Source organism: Staurois parvus, unplaced genomic scaffold, assembly GCF_062004578.1.
Source record: "Staurois parvus isolate SC_StPar_1 unplaced genomic scaffold, SC_StPar_1.0 ptg000120l, whole genome shotgun sequence".
Taxonomy (NCBI): Eukaryota; Metazoa; Chordata; class Amphibia; order Anura; family Ranidae; genus Staurois; species Staurois parvus.
Genome location: NW_028317916.1, coordinates 5,528,890 through 5,544,335, shown reverse-complemented (window position 1 = coordinate 5,544,335; position 15,446 = coordinate 5,528,890). Strand labels below are relative to the sequence as shown.

The window sequence follows — 15,446 nt, the reverse complement described above, 5'->3', positions numbered from 1 at the left end:
AGCATCAAAAGAAGAAAACAAAATGCCATGATAGTCTGTATGCTAAGAGGAGCTTTTGTGTTTTTTTTTATTTAACATATTGAATAGTTTAGTTCAGGCAAATTCTGCTTGAAATATTTCATGCTTCGCTTAAGCTGGCTTTGTACAGTAGTTAGGAGTTGCACGGAGATGGTCTGTTCTCTTTGATCATCTCCCGTCGTCCGTGTCGCTGAAAATTGTTTTCTGTTTACTTTTCTGACATTTCTAAGGTGCAGACTAATTGACTGTATCTAATTGCCGTTTCTGAGACATACATTTAACCTCAAGTCAATCCATTTACTGCATCAGGAAAATAACAATTGCCCATAGTAGCTTTGTATTTGCATGTATAATACATACGGTTAATAATTAAATGCGCACATAAAAATAACTAACTTGAGCAGGTACCATGCAGCAGTTTAAAAATATGCAAATTCTTTATTTTGCTTGCTATATTTGCCATCAAACATTGCTAATGTGTTAACTCCAGTAAAAATACATGGATACAAAAACAGAAAACAAATTGATGTTAGATGCTGGAAAGACTGGGCTTTGCTTTGTGGATAGCGGCTTGTGTAGTGAGAACTTTGTAGAAAGGGCTCTGACTTCATACTACAGTTTAAGGGTCAATTCCTTCTAAAACTCAACTCTCTCTCTCTTTTTTAAATCATTGATGTAAAGTGTTTATATAGCACCCAGGGTCTGATCTTGGTAAAAATAGGGATGTACTTGTGTGAGGTGGATATGGTGCATTGATTGTGTTGTCACCAGTCCATTTAGAGTTGTGAGAAAAACTCCAGGAATGACCTGGCTGTCTTCACAAATGGACCTTGCAGCATGATCCGATCCATATCATAAGGGAGTCCTAATAAAACCCAACTCCAGGCAGTGGTTAAATTTACCCCCCGTGTAGTGCCCCCCCTCCATTTTCCCCAGACTGCATGGGTTAAATGCACCTTTGGCTAGGAGGAGGAAAGAAATAAGTACAAACGCTTACATTTCTTCTCATCCCTCACACCAATACGATTCATCCTCTCTATGCAACCGGTCTTTCAAAGCTCCTTCACTTTTTTTGCCTGGCTTGTCACAGCTCTTTGACATCATCACATACAAAGCAGGACCAACAGTCCAGACAGTAGGGGTCTATCCACATTTCAAAGAGACAGACAGTGGGGGGAGTTGCCAGCTGCCTTGGAGAGAGGAATAAAGTAAGTATTTCCACTTATTTCTTTCCCCTGTAGACAAACCAGCACTAACCAGTGCAGTGTGTGGGACCGATCCCACTGGATAGGTAAATTTAACAACTTTGTGGAGTTGGGCTTTAAAAAAATACACAGATTTTACCTTTGTATATATTTATGGAGCAAATTGCTTGAACAGACAAGGTTTCTGATGGAAACAAATGTGAGCCACTGTAATAATATTTAGAAAAATCTGAATTTGACTCAAGCACTGCAGTCTGTCAGGCAGGTGTTTCAGTTAGTTCAGGAGTAAGTTGTAGGTTGAGCTTGCTAGCAACGAGAGATCATCCAAGTCATTGTGGTCAGTTTCCTGGCCATGCTGAGGGAACAACTTGCTTGTCCTCCAATGATCAGACTTGTGCTGATACCCCCCGTTCCCTTGCACAGCCATTCACAGGGATGATCAGTATTCTGCTGTTTCTCAACTCCACCTCTCTAAGCCCTTTATGCAACTGAGTGAAGAGGAAGGCCTCTCTTACAGCTCCATCTCAAAGACCACAGTGAGACAGTAGCCGCAAGAGCGCGGTAAGGTACTATTGCCTATGGGATGTCCAGTAGACTTCGCAGGTTAGTAGCTGGTACTTCACCAGGAACGGATCAGATGGCCCAGGTAGCAGATGGCAGCAGGAGTAGAGGACCCCGGACTTGGCAGATGGAAGGCTGGCAGAAGACTGCGGGTACTGAACAGGCTGGTAGATGACTGTCTGGGACCCGGTAGTCAGTGTGCTGGTCAGAAGATGCTGAGCAGGCAGATTAGACAGGATGTGTGGTCAGATGAACTGGGTCAGTGACAAACGATCAGATCAGGCATGGACAGCAGGCAGAAGAATGGCCAGAGTACAGGCCAAGATCAGTATCTTCAGAACAGGCAGATGAGCAACAGAGCAAGCAGGATCCTGAAACAAGCCGAGATCCAGTGTGTGGCCAGCGTGAACCGCAACAGGGCGGACGTAGCCAGTAGAAGGAGCAGTCAGCTCCGAGTGCATAGTCATGTGTCCTCCCTTCAGTTCACCGCGTTTCTTCCTGTGTGACATCACGTCAGCCCGTTGCAGTTCACGCTGGTCAATGGCACTTCCCTGGATTCCCGATCACCTCCAGCAGCCTGGGATTCTGCCTGACACTCATCACGAGACTCTGGGACCCTCCACTCTCCCCAGCAGCCTGGGATTCTGCCACCACCTTAAGCCGACAGCTCCCCACGGGATGGACCCCTGCAGGACACAGTAACGGTCTACTGATAGGCTTTTTTAATGTTCTTACATTGTGAGTTTTACCATTGTGGTTCATTACATTTTTCTTACATACTGCACTCAGAGGGCACCTCTCCTCTTCTTTGCCAATGAATCGAACATCCCTGTCACTCTGCTTGCTCCCCTGTCAGCATCCTTCTTGTCAGCACATGAACTGAATAGCTAATTCTCCTTTTAGCTCCTTCTGTTAGTGCTGCTGCTACTCTCATTCCAGCCGTGCTTTGTAAGGACTACAGTTCAGATTCAAGTACTTGCAGTGCCGACATTTAAAAATCAGATCTAATTATGTGTTCATGATCAGAGAGCTGCATTAATATGTGTCTTTTATATCTGCCTGGAGTTCAGCTTTAACTAATGCAAAACTAAACCTTGCATGTGTCTAGGGTGGAAGAAGCTGTACACCTCATTTACTTTCCTGTGTTCCATCCGGTGATGGTTGCTGTCTGTTGTTTCCTCATCATTGTGGGCATGCTGGGTTACTGTGGAGCTGTGAAGAGCAACTTGATACTTCTTGCCTGGGTAAGCTGAAATTTGTTCTTTCACCTACATTTTCAAAATGATAGGGTTATATCTCAGTAATAACTATTCTAACAGTAGATAGCATTTCTAAATCAGTGTTTGTATACTTTCGTCTGCAGAAATAGAATGTTTTCAGATTTTTTTTTTAGGCTACACCATTTACAGAACACTATTTTATAAAGTTTTAATTTTATTGTAAACTTTTTAGTGCAATGTGAACAATACTGTTCTTTTGTATGTTTTCGTACACGAGGATAAAGTCCAAAGGTAAAAAAAAAAAACAATTAAAACCACAAACTATTGCCACTGTAAAATACTTAGCAAACTTTGCAAATATTTCCTGCTCTAGTCCTAAAAATGTCGTAGATTCCCCCTTGCCCTGATCTTTCTGCTTTTCACTCTCACATTTTCAGATTTTCCCACTTCAGTTGATGCCCCCTTCATTATGCAATGTACATCTTTGCCAGCACACAACAAATCATCAGATGTCGTCTGAAAAGTTTTATTGAAGAATGTTTGCATCCACAAAGGATAAAGTGCAACATTTCAGAGCCATGCAGGACCTCACATGAATCGGCAGGTTGGCCAAGGTCACATGCCTGCTGAAGGAGTCCTACGCAGATCTGAAACATTGTACTTTATCCTTTGTGATGTGATCATTCAGTAAAACTTTTCAGATGACATTTGATGACCTGTTGTGTGCTGTCAAAGATGTACGTTGACCAGTGATGTTTCCAGCCTCTAGCTGACTGTTGCTGCAGCACCCACTACTTCTGAGCCTTTTCCAGGAATGTGTGCGATGGGAATAGTAACACCCTCTAGTAAGCAGGCACAATTTGGGGGAAATTTGGATACAATAAAGAGGGATAAGATGGCATAGTGAAACAGGCTCCTCATTTATATTTTTAATGTCATTACTGGAACTTAATGGAAACTGGACTGGAAATACTAAACCTTACCTGCGCTCGGATATTAACTTTCACCACCATGGTTACAGTGAAAATAATAAACTGCCTTGAAAAAGTATTCATACCCTTTGAAAATTTCGACATTTTGTCATGTTACAACCAAAATGTATTTTATTGGGATTTTATGTGATAGACCAACACAAAGTGGCACATAATTGTGGAGTGGAAGGAAAATGATAAATGGTTTTCAAAATGTTATACAAATAAATATCTGAAAAGTGTGGCGTGCATTTGTATTCAGCCCCCCAGAGTCAATACTTTGTAGAACCACCTTTTGCTGCATTTACAGCTGAAAGTCTTTTTGGGTATGTCTCTACCAGCTTTGCACATCTAGAGAGTGACATTTTTGCCCATTCTTCTTTGCAAAATAGTTCAAACTCTGATAGATTGGATGGAGAGTGTCTGTGAACAGCAATTTTCAAGTCTTGTCATATTCTCAATTGGATGTAGGTCTGGACTTTGACTGGGCCATTCTAACACATGAATATGCTTTGATCTAAATGATTCCATTGTAGCTCTGGCTGTATGTTTAGGGTCGTTGTCCTGCTGGAAGGTGAACCTTCGCCCCAGTCTCAAGTCTTTTGCAGACTCTAACAGCTTTTCTTCTAAGATTGTCCTGTATTTGGCTCCATCCATCTTCCCATCAACTCTGGCCAGCTTCTCTGTCCCTACATCCCCACAACATGATGCTGCCACCCTGTTTCACAGTGGGGATATTGTTTCAGGGTGATGTGCAGTGTTCGTTTTCCACCACATATAGCGTTTTGCTTTTTAGGCCAAAAAGTAAAATTTTGGTCTCATCTGACCAGAGCACCGTATTCCACATGTTTACTGTGTCCTCCATATGGCTTCTCGCAAACTGCAAATGGGACTTCTTATGGCTTTCAACAGTGGCTTTGTTCTTGCCAATGTTCTATAAAGGCCAGATTTGCGGAGTGCACGACTAATAGTTGTCCTGTGGGCAGATTCTCCCACCTGAACTGTGGATCTCTGCAGCTTCTACAGAGTTACCATGGGCCTCTTGGCTGCTTTTCTGATTAATGGTCTCCTTGCCCGTCCTGTCAGTTTTGGTGGACAGCCATGTCAGGTAGGTTTGCAGTTGTGCCATACTCTTCCCATTTCCGGATGATGGATTGAACAGTGCTCTGTGAAATGTTCAAACTTGGGATCATTTTTTATAACCTAACCCTGCTTTAAACTTATCCACAACTTTATCCCTGACCTGTCTAGTGTGTTCCCTGGCCTTCATGATGCTTTATGTTCTCTAAAAACCCTCTAAGGGCTTCACAGAACAGCTGTATTTATACTGAGATTAAATTACACACAGGTGAACTCTATTTACTAATTAGGTGATTTATGAAGGCAATTGGTTCCACTAGATTTAGGGGTATCAGAGTAAAGGGGGCTGAATACAAATGCACGCCATGCTTTTCAGATATTTATTTGTATAACATTTTGAAAACCATTCATCATTTTCCTTCCACTTCACAATTATGTGCCACTTTGTGTTGGTCTATCACATAAAATCCTAATAAAATACATTTACGTTTTTGGTTGTAACATGACAAAATGTGGAAAATTTCAAGGGGTATGAATACTTTTTCAAGGCACTGTATAAAAAAGTTTTAAATGTGCAAACTCAATATGCATAGATAAATGAATGAATCAATCAAAATAAGTGAGAGTAGGCTGCTGCTAATAACGAGTAGCCCTCAAAACTGAATATATAATTAAAATGGGGCAGCACAGTGGCTAAATGGTTAGCACTTTGGCCTGGCAGTACTAGGGTTGCTGGTTTGAATCCTAACCATGGCACCACCTGCCTGGAGTTTACATGTTGTCCTTGTGACTGCGCGCGTTTCCTCCGGGTACTTCGGTTTCCTCCCACACTCCAAAGACATGTTGGTAGATTAATTGGCTCCTGTCTAAATTGGTACTAGTATGTATATGTATGAATGTGAGTTAGGGACTTTAGATTGTACGCCCCTTGAGGGTTAGGGACTGATGTGAATGTACAATATATATGTAAAGTGCTGCGTAAATTGATGGCGCTATAGAAGTACCTGAAATAAATAAATAAAGTGCTACCCACTACTAAACACATGATGATAAACCACCAAAAAAACCATAACATTCATGTACAGTATAACTAGTGCCCATAATCCCCTTGCTTAAATTTAACAAGGTGTAAACAAGGTATATTCCACTATAATGATAAACTGGTAATCTTTCAATACTGGTGCCAAAATTAGAATACCATGCTCCCCTCCTGTGTTCCCACACAGTAAAGAGGGAGGACTATAAGTCCCAGCATTCCTAAGACATCTGCAGCCTCTTGGCATTATAGGGGAGAGATGACTAGCAAGGAGGACTACAAATCTCAGCAACCTCAAGATGTCTACAGTACAAGCGCATATGACTTCTAGCACTGCATGTTACAGCTGTCGGTGAGTGTGGGAACACAGGAGGGGAGCACGATATTCTGATTTCTGCACCAGTGTTGGAAGATTACCAGTTTATCATTATAGTGGAATACACCTTGTTTACACTTTGAAATGTAAGCAAGAGGATTATGTACACAAGTTACACATGAACTTTGTGAATTTTTTTTTTGTTGGTTTATTATTATTTGTTTAGTAGTGTGCAGCAGTTTGATATTTATATATTCAGTATTGGAACTTTTGTTATATGAGTATCACAGCTGTGACAGGTTGGAGTTGGTGTGCGGCCTGCGTTGCCTGCTACTGAGAGAGGTCCAACATTCACAGTGAACATTTTATTGTTGACATTTATTACCTAAGGATGCAGACTGAGCTATGCAGGGTTCACAAAGAGCTTCTCCTACAGGCACCATATGATTGTCTTCACAAACATAAGTATAACATGTAATGGACACGAGATTGCCATTGCGGCAATTGTATACTCATGTTACATGAGTTCCAATAAATTTTCTACAGTGGTTTGGCACTTCTACAGAAAGGCGGTCTGAGAACAGTGCTGCCTGGTTATTTTCTGTGTATTTCTGAGAGATTATCTGGAGTTTGGAGTTGGCAAATGTCATCCTGCAGAACAGAGATTAGGCAGCTGTGTTAAGCTTCCTTCTCTGGGCTTTAGTGACCTTTGCCCAGACTCATCATTACATTAATTTATTGTGTGCAGATAAGAACTAATTTATATTTTGTGTTATCTGGCTTCCTTTTTCCTCTGAAAAGTAGCAGCAACCCTCCTCATTGTTATACTTCTGGTGTACAGCCTAAGTGTGTTGTACATGTTTAGTGATGAACTTTATTCACAGTTTTTTAATAAATGTCTTATAACTCTCTGTGATATGATATACTTAGTAATACTGCAGTATGAACTGTATTTTAATATCGAAAACTGAATACCATTGTACAGATGTACAGTGTCACTTGCATATGACTCACAATGTTTACAGCTGTGTCCAGCTCAAAGACAAAAGAGTACTATAGTGTGACCTACTGCTGTTAAATCTTCTGTTCCTTCACTGTGTCTCCTACCACAACAGAGCCTTAGAAAACGCTAGCACTATAGTTGCTTTATGGCTGCTAGCATCTCCAAACATAAAAATATAAACTAAAAAGTTTTTACTTAGCAAGACTTTTAAACTGCTATAAATGACTCTTTGACCATGGATGTATGAATCAACGACTGAGGTATTTGTTCCCTATAAGCTGTTAAAGTGTGATATTGGAGAGGTTACTGATCTGTAGAAGAGGGTAGTTGAGGCTGGACTGGATTTATATTTTCCCCCTTCCCCACTTTCCAGGCCAACTGTCTTGTACCCCCCCACCCCAACTTTCTTGTGCCCTCCCACTATGCTTTATTTGTTCTCCAGCTGATGCTCCAGAAGTGTAGTAGAATACAGATAAGAGAGTCATCCAGTATAACCCAGGGTGTGGTTGCCATCATCCCTATTTTTCTAACAAAGAGATTTATACCTTACGTTTGGTGGGATTTTTAAGGCAACCTTAAAATATATGAATTAGACAATCTTTTAAAGAAAATTTGACATTTTATTTGGCACATCAGTACACATTTCCCCCATAGAGTATACAAATTCTTGAAAGCATACTTGCTTGACAATATTAGTAATTATTGCATAAAAAAATTAGCAATATCTCTTAAAGCTGATATTCATCTTGCAACCTCATTACAAGAACTCATTGCAGGGAACTACAAGTGCATTCAGCCTATATCCAACACATTTTGAATACTTTAATGCAGATTCTTCCTCAGGGAAGGAATATCGCTCTACAACAACTATTGTCAATAGTTACACCTTTTGTGCATATTATTTCTAATCCAGGAATTGGAAAACCAACTTTACAAGTTTTTCATACCACAAAAAACAATCAAACTGAGAATGCTTTGCTGTGTTTTTGGAGGAGTTCTCCCCCCCCCATATGGATGCGATCATCACTTGGCATGCAAGAACCACAGGTGCCACGTGGAAACGTACTGTAGTAAAAAAAATATCAATTAATATGGTGTCTTTTACGTTAATATCCCAGGAATATGATAATGAACATCCAGAAATATCTTAGGGAATGCTATCTCTTTTGTTCATATAATAGGGACCACCAAAATGTAAGGTATAAATCTCTTTGTTAGTGTAGTAGAATACAAGAGAGAATGTTGAAGAACAGAATTCTGGCTTTGCAGGTTAGAAAGAAAGTGCTGGCAGAGATTCTGTATACACTGTTATATGCTTGCTGTATGTGTTCCACCATTTTTGCTTGTAACTGGAGTGCATTGAAACTCATTAGAGTAAGCAAACAGCCTGTTTGTTCATTAGAAAATGAATAGTGATGCCCACAAGACTGTGTTGCTAGAAAATGAAATTATATTACAGGCTTGTTAATTCATGCATTATCCAGATACATAATTACAATATTAGAAAAAAACTGAGATATCCATTTAAACAATGAAAAATATTAGTTGTACAAATAAAATTTCATTTACATAAATATGACTGTATTGCATGCATGTTGAAAAAATACAGTATTCCATCCATGCAGATGTCTAATTTTTTTCACCAGATGTGAAGACTCTTGAAAGATACTGCCTATAAATGAAAACGTCAAGAATTGTTATATATATTGGCGTTGATCTACTAAAACTGGAAAGTACAAAATCTGGTGCAGCTGTGCATGGTAGCCAAGCAGCTTCTAACTTCAGCTTGTTCAAATAAGCTTTGACAATAAAACCTGGAAGCTGATTGATTTCACTGCAGAGCTGCACCAGATTTTGCACTCTCTAGTTTTAGTAAATCCCCCCCACTGTGTTCAGATGTACACGCACTACAAGGTTAGCATATTTGTCAGTGTTTTAAAAATTACCAAATACAGATCTCCCACCCAGTCTCTACCTTGTTCTCTTTTGTATGGAACGATACTTTTATGACAACTACAATGAACGTTTTAAAGTGTGCAGAACTTCTTGGATGTACAGATTCCCCAACATAAAGTGTGGTTACTCTGATACACCTTCACTGAATTGGGAGATATCAACCAAGAACTCTGCTTAGGACAACATCACCTAGTACTACCTCTTACATGTGTAACCAACCCAACCACGTCCTATCAAATTTTTGGGTCCAACCCTTTTGCTGTTTTGTAAATTTCTCCAATCTAATTATTATTATTATACAGTATTTATAAAGCGCCAACAGTTCGCTCAGCGCTGTACATTACAATGGGAGACAGAACATGCGACAGTACAATAACAATACAATGCGATACAGGAGGGGTTCGACAGCCCTGCTCCTTGGAACTTACAGTCTAGGAGGGAGGGGATAGTGCTACAGGAGGAAATAGCTGTGGGGGATGGAGTGGCAGGAAGAGTGGAGGAGGGAGGGAATTAGCAGGGGGTGGGGTAGGCTTCCCTGAAGAGGTGGGTTTTCAGGGTGCGCCTAAAGGAGAGGAGAGTAGGTGTAGTCTGATGGATTGGGGTAGGGAGTTCCAGAGTATGGGTGATACCCTGGAGAAGTCCTGGAGGCGGGCATGGGAGGAGGAGACTAGGGAACTAGAGAGAAGGAGGTCTTGTGAGGAGCGGAGAGTGCGCGTAGGGTGGTACTTGGATATTAGGTCGGTGATGTAGTTTGGGGCAGTATGATGGACAGCTTTGTACGTCAGTGTTAGGATTTTGAATTTGATCCGTTGGGCAATCGGAAGCCAGTGGAGGGATTGGCAGAGGGGGGTGGCGGAAACGGAGCGGTTGGTAAGGTGGATGAGTCTGGCTGCCATATTCAGGATCGACTGAATTGGGGATAGCCTGTGGCGAGGCAGGCCAGTGAGGAGGAAGTTGCAGTAGTCGTGATATGATGAGGGAGTGGATGAGCTGTTTAGTGGTTTCTGGGGTTAGGAACGTGCGTATTTTGGCGATGTTGCGGAGGTGGAGTCTGCATGAGTTTGTTAGTGATTGGACTTTGGGCTGGAAGGATAGATTGGAGTCAAGAATGACACCAAGTACTCTGGCCTGCAGGGCGGGCCTGATGGTGGCATTGTTGGACGTGATGGAGAAGTCAGTGGGGGGTGGTGTCCGGGCTGGGGGGAAGACTAGGAGCTCGGTTTTGGAGAGGTTCAGTTTAAGGAAGTGGAGCGACATCCAATCTGATATGTCATTCAGTAGGCTTGTGATTCGGGCGGAGACTAAGGGGGTGAGGTGTCGAGAGATAAATTTGCGTGTTGTCGGCATAGAGGTGGTAGTTGAAGCCGTGAGAGTGTATGAGTTGGCCAAGGGAGGAGGTGTAGATTGAAAAGAGAAGGGGCCCGAGGACAGAGCCTTGAGGGACCCCAACAGAGAGGGGGAGTAAGGGGGAGGTGGTAGCATTATAGGTAACTCTGAAGGAGCGTTGTGATAGGTAGGACGAGAGCCAGGAGAGAGCGGAATCTCTGAGGCCAAGGGAGTGTAGTGTTTTGAGGAGCAGGGGGTGGCTGACTGGCTGCAGAGAGGTCGAGGAGTAGGAGCACTGAATAGTGGCCTTTAGCTTTGGCGGTTAGCAGGTCGTTGGAGAGTTTGAGTAAGGCGGATTCGGTGGAGTGTAGGGTACGGAAGCCGGACTGTAGGGGATTGAGGAGGTTGTTGTCGTTGAGGTGGGAGCTTAATTAAGGCATTGACTTCCTCGCTTTGCATTGCAGTACTGGGAAATGAAGAAGAGAATCATTTTATTGTACTACTACAAAATCCCCTAACATAATCTGCTCCCAGTATACAAGAAATAAAACACTGATTAATACTCACAAACCAAGATTTGGAGTGCCATTCCTTAAAGAAACTTTTATTCATCTCCATACTTAAAAAGGCCTTACTGAACTCTGCCAATCTTAGCAACCTAAGACCCATCTCTTTACGCCCTTTTGCCTCCAAACTTCTTGAACATCTAGTCTTCAATCGGCTGAGCTACCACCTCATTGAGAATAACCTTCTCGATTCCCTTCAGTCTAGATTTCACCCACAACACTCCACAGAAACTGCTCTCTTAAAACTCACAAACGACTTACTAACAGCTAAAACCAATGGTCACTATTCCATACCCTTACTGTTGGACCTCTCAGCTGCTTTGACACAGCTGACCACTCCCTCCTCCACAAATAACTATTTACTTGGCCTTTGTGACTGTATTTTCCATTGGTTCGAATTTTACCTATCTCACTGCAATTTTAGTGTCACCTACAACTTTGCATCCTCCTCTCCTATTTCTCTTACAGTCAGGGTCCCCAAAGGTTCTGTACTTGGACCTCTCCTGTTCTCGATCTACACTCCTTCCCTGGGTCAGCTGATAGCTTCCCATGGTTTCCAATGCCATTTCAATGCTAATGACACACAAATCTATATCTATTCTCCTCAGCTCACCCGATAATTTTTTTCATGTATCACTGATTTACTTACAGACATATCAGACTGGATGTCACACCACTTGCTAAAACTCAATTTATCCATTTATCCAAAACTGAGCTCATAATACCCCCCCCCCCCCCCCCCCATGCCTCTTTCCTTGATTATTTGGTCAAGATCAGTAGCACAACTATTAACCCATTCCCGCATTCCAGGGTGCTTGGGGTAACCCTGGGTTCTAAATTCTCCTTTCAGGCCCACATCCAGTCCCTGTCCAAATCATGCTGCTTGAACGTCTGCAACATGTACAGAATATGTCTTTTTTTAACCAATGATACCACAAAGCTTCTAATTCACTCCCTGGTTATCTCTCGACTACTGCAATTCCCTCCTCATTGGCTTACCTCTACATAGGCTATCCCCTCTTCAGTCCATCATGAATGCTGTGGCCAGGCTCATCCACCTTACCAACCGTTCAGTGTCTGCTACCATTCTCTGCCAATCCCTCCACTGGCTTCCACTTGCCCAATGAATAAAGTTCAAAATACTATCAACAATTTACAAAGCCATCCACAACTCTGCCCCCATCTACATCACCAACCTGGTCTCAAAATATCAACTAAACCGCTCTCTTTGATCCTCCCAAGACTTCTAGTCTAGTTCCTTTGTCACCTCCTCCCATGCTTGCCTCCAGGACTTCTCCTGAGCTTTTCCCATCCTATGGAACTTTCTACCGCAATCTGTCTGACTATCTCCTACTCTCTCCACCTTTTGACGATCCCTGAAACCCCTTCTCTTTAAAGAAGCCTATCCTTCTTCTAACTAGTAAACTGCTTTTTACTTCCTCCATCAGCTTATTCTCCACAGCTATTACCTTTTGTATCACTGAACCCTTCCTCTTAGATTGTAAGTTCTGACAAGCAGGGTCCTCTGTTTCCTCTTGTACCAAACTGAATTGTAACTGTAATGTCTACCTTCATTTTGTAAAGTGCTGCACAAACTGTTGGCGCTATATACATCCTGTATAATAATAATATTCATTCTGGCATTCTCACAAGAATAAAAGCATATGTATACCATGGTATCTAAAATCAAACTGTGGAATAATTGGTACCCACTATTATAAACTGTACCTCCAGTACGCTGTATGTGAACACATTATAGGTATCAGTGTGAACACCACCTGTTACATAGTAGGGGACTAAGGGATGTAGAGTTGACTTTTCTTTTTTAGGAACAAAGGTATTTAAATATGTAGCTGATAAAAGGAAAACCAGTTTTAAAGAAAATAGTTAATCTAGCCTTTTGTTTTTTTACTCCATGTGTTATTGAGGGTTATTTTAACTAACGAGGTGGAGAAGCAGGGCGGTGATGTCATGTTCTTCACTTCACCCAATCAGAAAATGTTTTGCATTCATTGAGAAAATGCTAAGCATTCCCTAAATGGCACCCGTGATGAGTGAGCGACCTCTTGTATTCACAGTATAGAAGGCAGCTGTTTGGCATGGGATCCAGAAGCCAGTGAAGATCACTTTAGTAGTGGTGCCTACTACAGTTATTTCCAGCTTCCAGGGGGGTCCCACATGTAGGATATATGCATATTTACATTAGTTTAAGCTGCAGTTAAAATATCCATACCTGGAAGTATTTTATATCTGTCAAAAAAGGATAAGCATTGGAGCAGGATATACTAGATGGTCTACACTCTACTAGGGAAATGTATCCTGAAGATCCCCAAGGAAGCCCTCTGCATTGCACAAATACCCAGTTTCTCCTCCTTACTTTTTTTTCACATCAGTGAAACAAGTTCTAGCCAGAGCTTGGCAGTGCTCAATCCCCCATTAATACAGGTGCAGAATTAAATGGCATCGTACCTCTTGAAAAAAAGATGTCTGCAAATTACATACATTTTAATGGGTTTGGAACCTCAGCTTCAAACAATATAGTTACCTAGGAACTTTCACCATTTGTTCTTGACCACCTGACTGCTTTATTGAGCTGTTTTGGCCTGGTTAAAGAGCGACCTCTGTCCATCCCTGGCAAATGTCTTCTTCCCCACCCCGGTTTCCTACCCAAGCTACCTCCCCAGCTTGACCTTCTCCCCTGCTAAATCTTTACTTCTTTAGCACAGTCTAGATGTTTTCTGAGATTGATGGAGTGTATTGTGATATAAAATACTGAAAACGAAAAAAGGTAATGGAGTAAGGTTTTGGCTAACTGTAATCTAAAGCTTAATCATGAATACATGTTAATGTAACTCCTCCTTAAAGCTTTATTGTGTTTGTCTGGCTGACCCCAACAATTCCAAGTAGTCCAACACTCTGCTAGAGTAAATTATGTGTCCATGGGCCTGCAATTAGGGGAGCAACCATGCAAGAGAGTAGTGACAGATGAAGAACAGTATTTCTGCCTAAATATGTTGGAATACTATCGTGGAGTGCAACACTACCCCTGATGGTCTTTCTACCTCAGCTTATAATACCTACTAATAAATTTGACTGTGGTTGAGAATGGCAAGCATAATATAGCCTCTGCATTAGGTCTGTAGGGTTTAATTTTGCTCCTACATTTGTGTGTTTTGCTGTTTCAGTGGGATATTACATCCATGCTGATATATACTCACTGACCACTTTATTAGGTACACCTTGCTAGTACTGGATTGGACCCCCTTTGCCTTCAGAACAGCCTCAATTCTTCATGGAATAGATTCAATAAGATGTTGGAAACATTCCTCAGAAATGTTGGTCTGTATTGACATGAATTACTGTTGCCTTTCTATCATCTCAAACCAATCTGTCCATTCACCTCTGACATCAACAAAGGATTTTCGTCCACACAACTGCTGCTCACTGGATATTTTCTCTTTTTTGGACCATTCTCTGTAAACCCTAGAGATGGTTGTGCGTGAAAATCCCAGTGGATTAGCAATTTTCGAAATACTCAGGCCAGCACATCTGGCACCAACAACCATGCCACATTCAAAGTCACTTAAATCCACTTTCTTCCCCATGCTGATGCTCTGTTTGAAATTCAGCAAGTCGTCTTCACCAAATCTAGATGCCTAAATGCATTGAATTGCTGCCATGTGATTGGTTACCAAGCAATCGAACAAGTGTACCTAATAAAGTGGCCAGTGAGTGTACTTTGTATTCAAACAGTTTTCATATTCATTCATTTTCCATTTAGATTTTTTTCTAATACCATATCTATCACCAAATATCAGGAATAGAATGTTAATAAATATATCAAGTGTAGTTTTGTGATTGATGATGATTGTATTTTTGGCTTTTGGCTTTACTCCATGGTAAATATATTTTTAATAGATAGGCATATAATACATACATTTGTTTTGTTTAGTTCACATTTAGTAAGCACAGACTGAGAACACTGTTTTCTACTTAGATGGGATGTAAGAAGCCACGAATGTCAGAAGCCACCAACCCCCATTTTCCATTGAATAATAAATATGTTTTGGAGCATATAATTCATGGTGCACAGCCTGTAAACCAGAGTAAAGATAAACCAGCTTTGTAAGCTTTCCACTGTCCTAATCAGCGTATTATAATAAGCTGTGGATATAATGAAATGAAACC

General features: G+C 41.4%; 1 protein-coding gene across 1 annotated transcript in view; it reads left to right on the top strand.

The window, feature by feature from the left end:
* TSPAN12 (tetraspanin 12) overlaps positions 1 to 15,446 on the top strand; it is a 213,719-nt gene that overhangs the window by 71,820 nt on the left and 126,453 nt on the right. Inside the window, exon 4 of the mRNA XM_089672107.1 lies at positions 2,893 to 3,028. Within this exon, the coding sequence (XP_089528233.1) occupies positions 2,893 to 3,028 (136 nt within the window). The remainder of the gene's footprint in view (positions 1 to 2,892; positions 3,029 to 15,446) is intronic.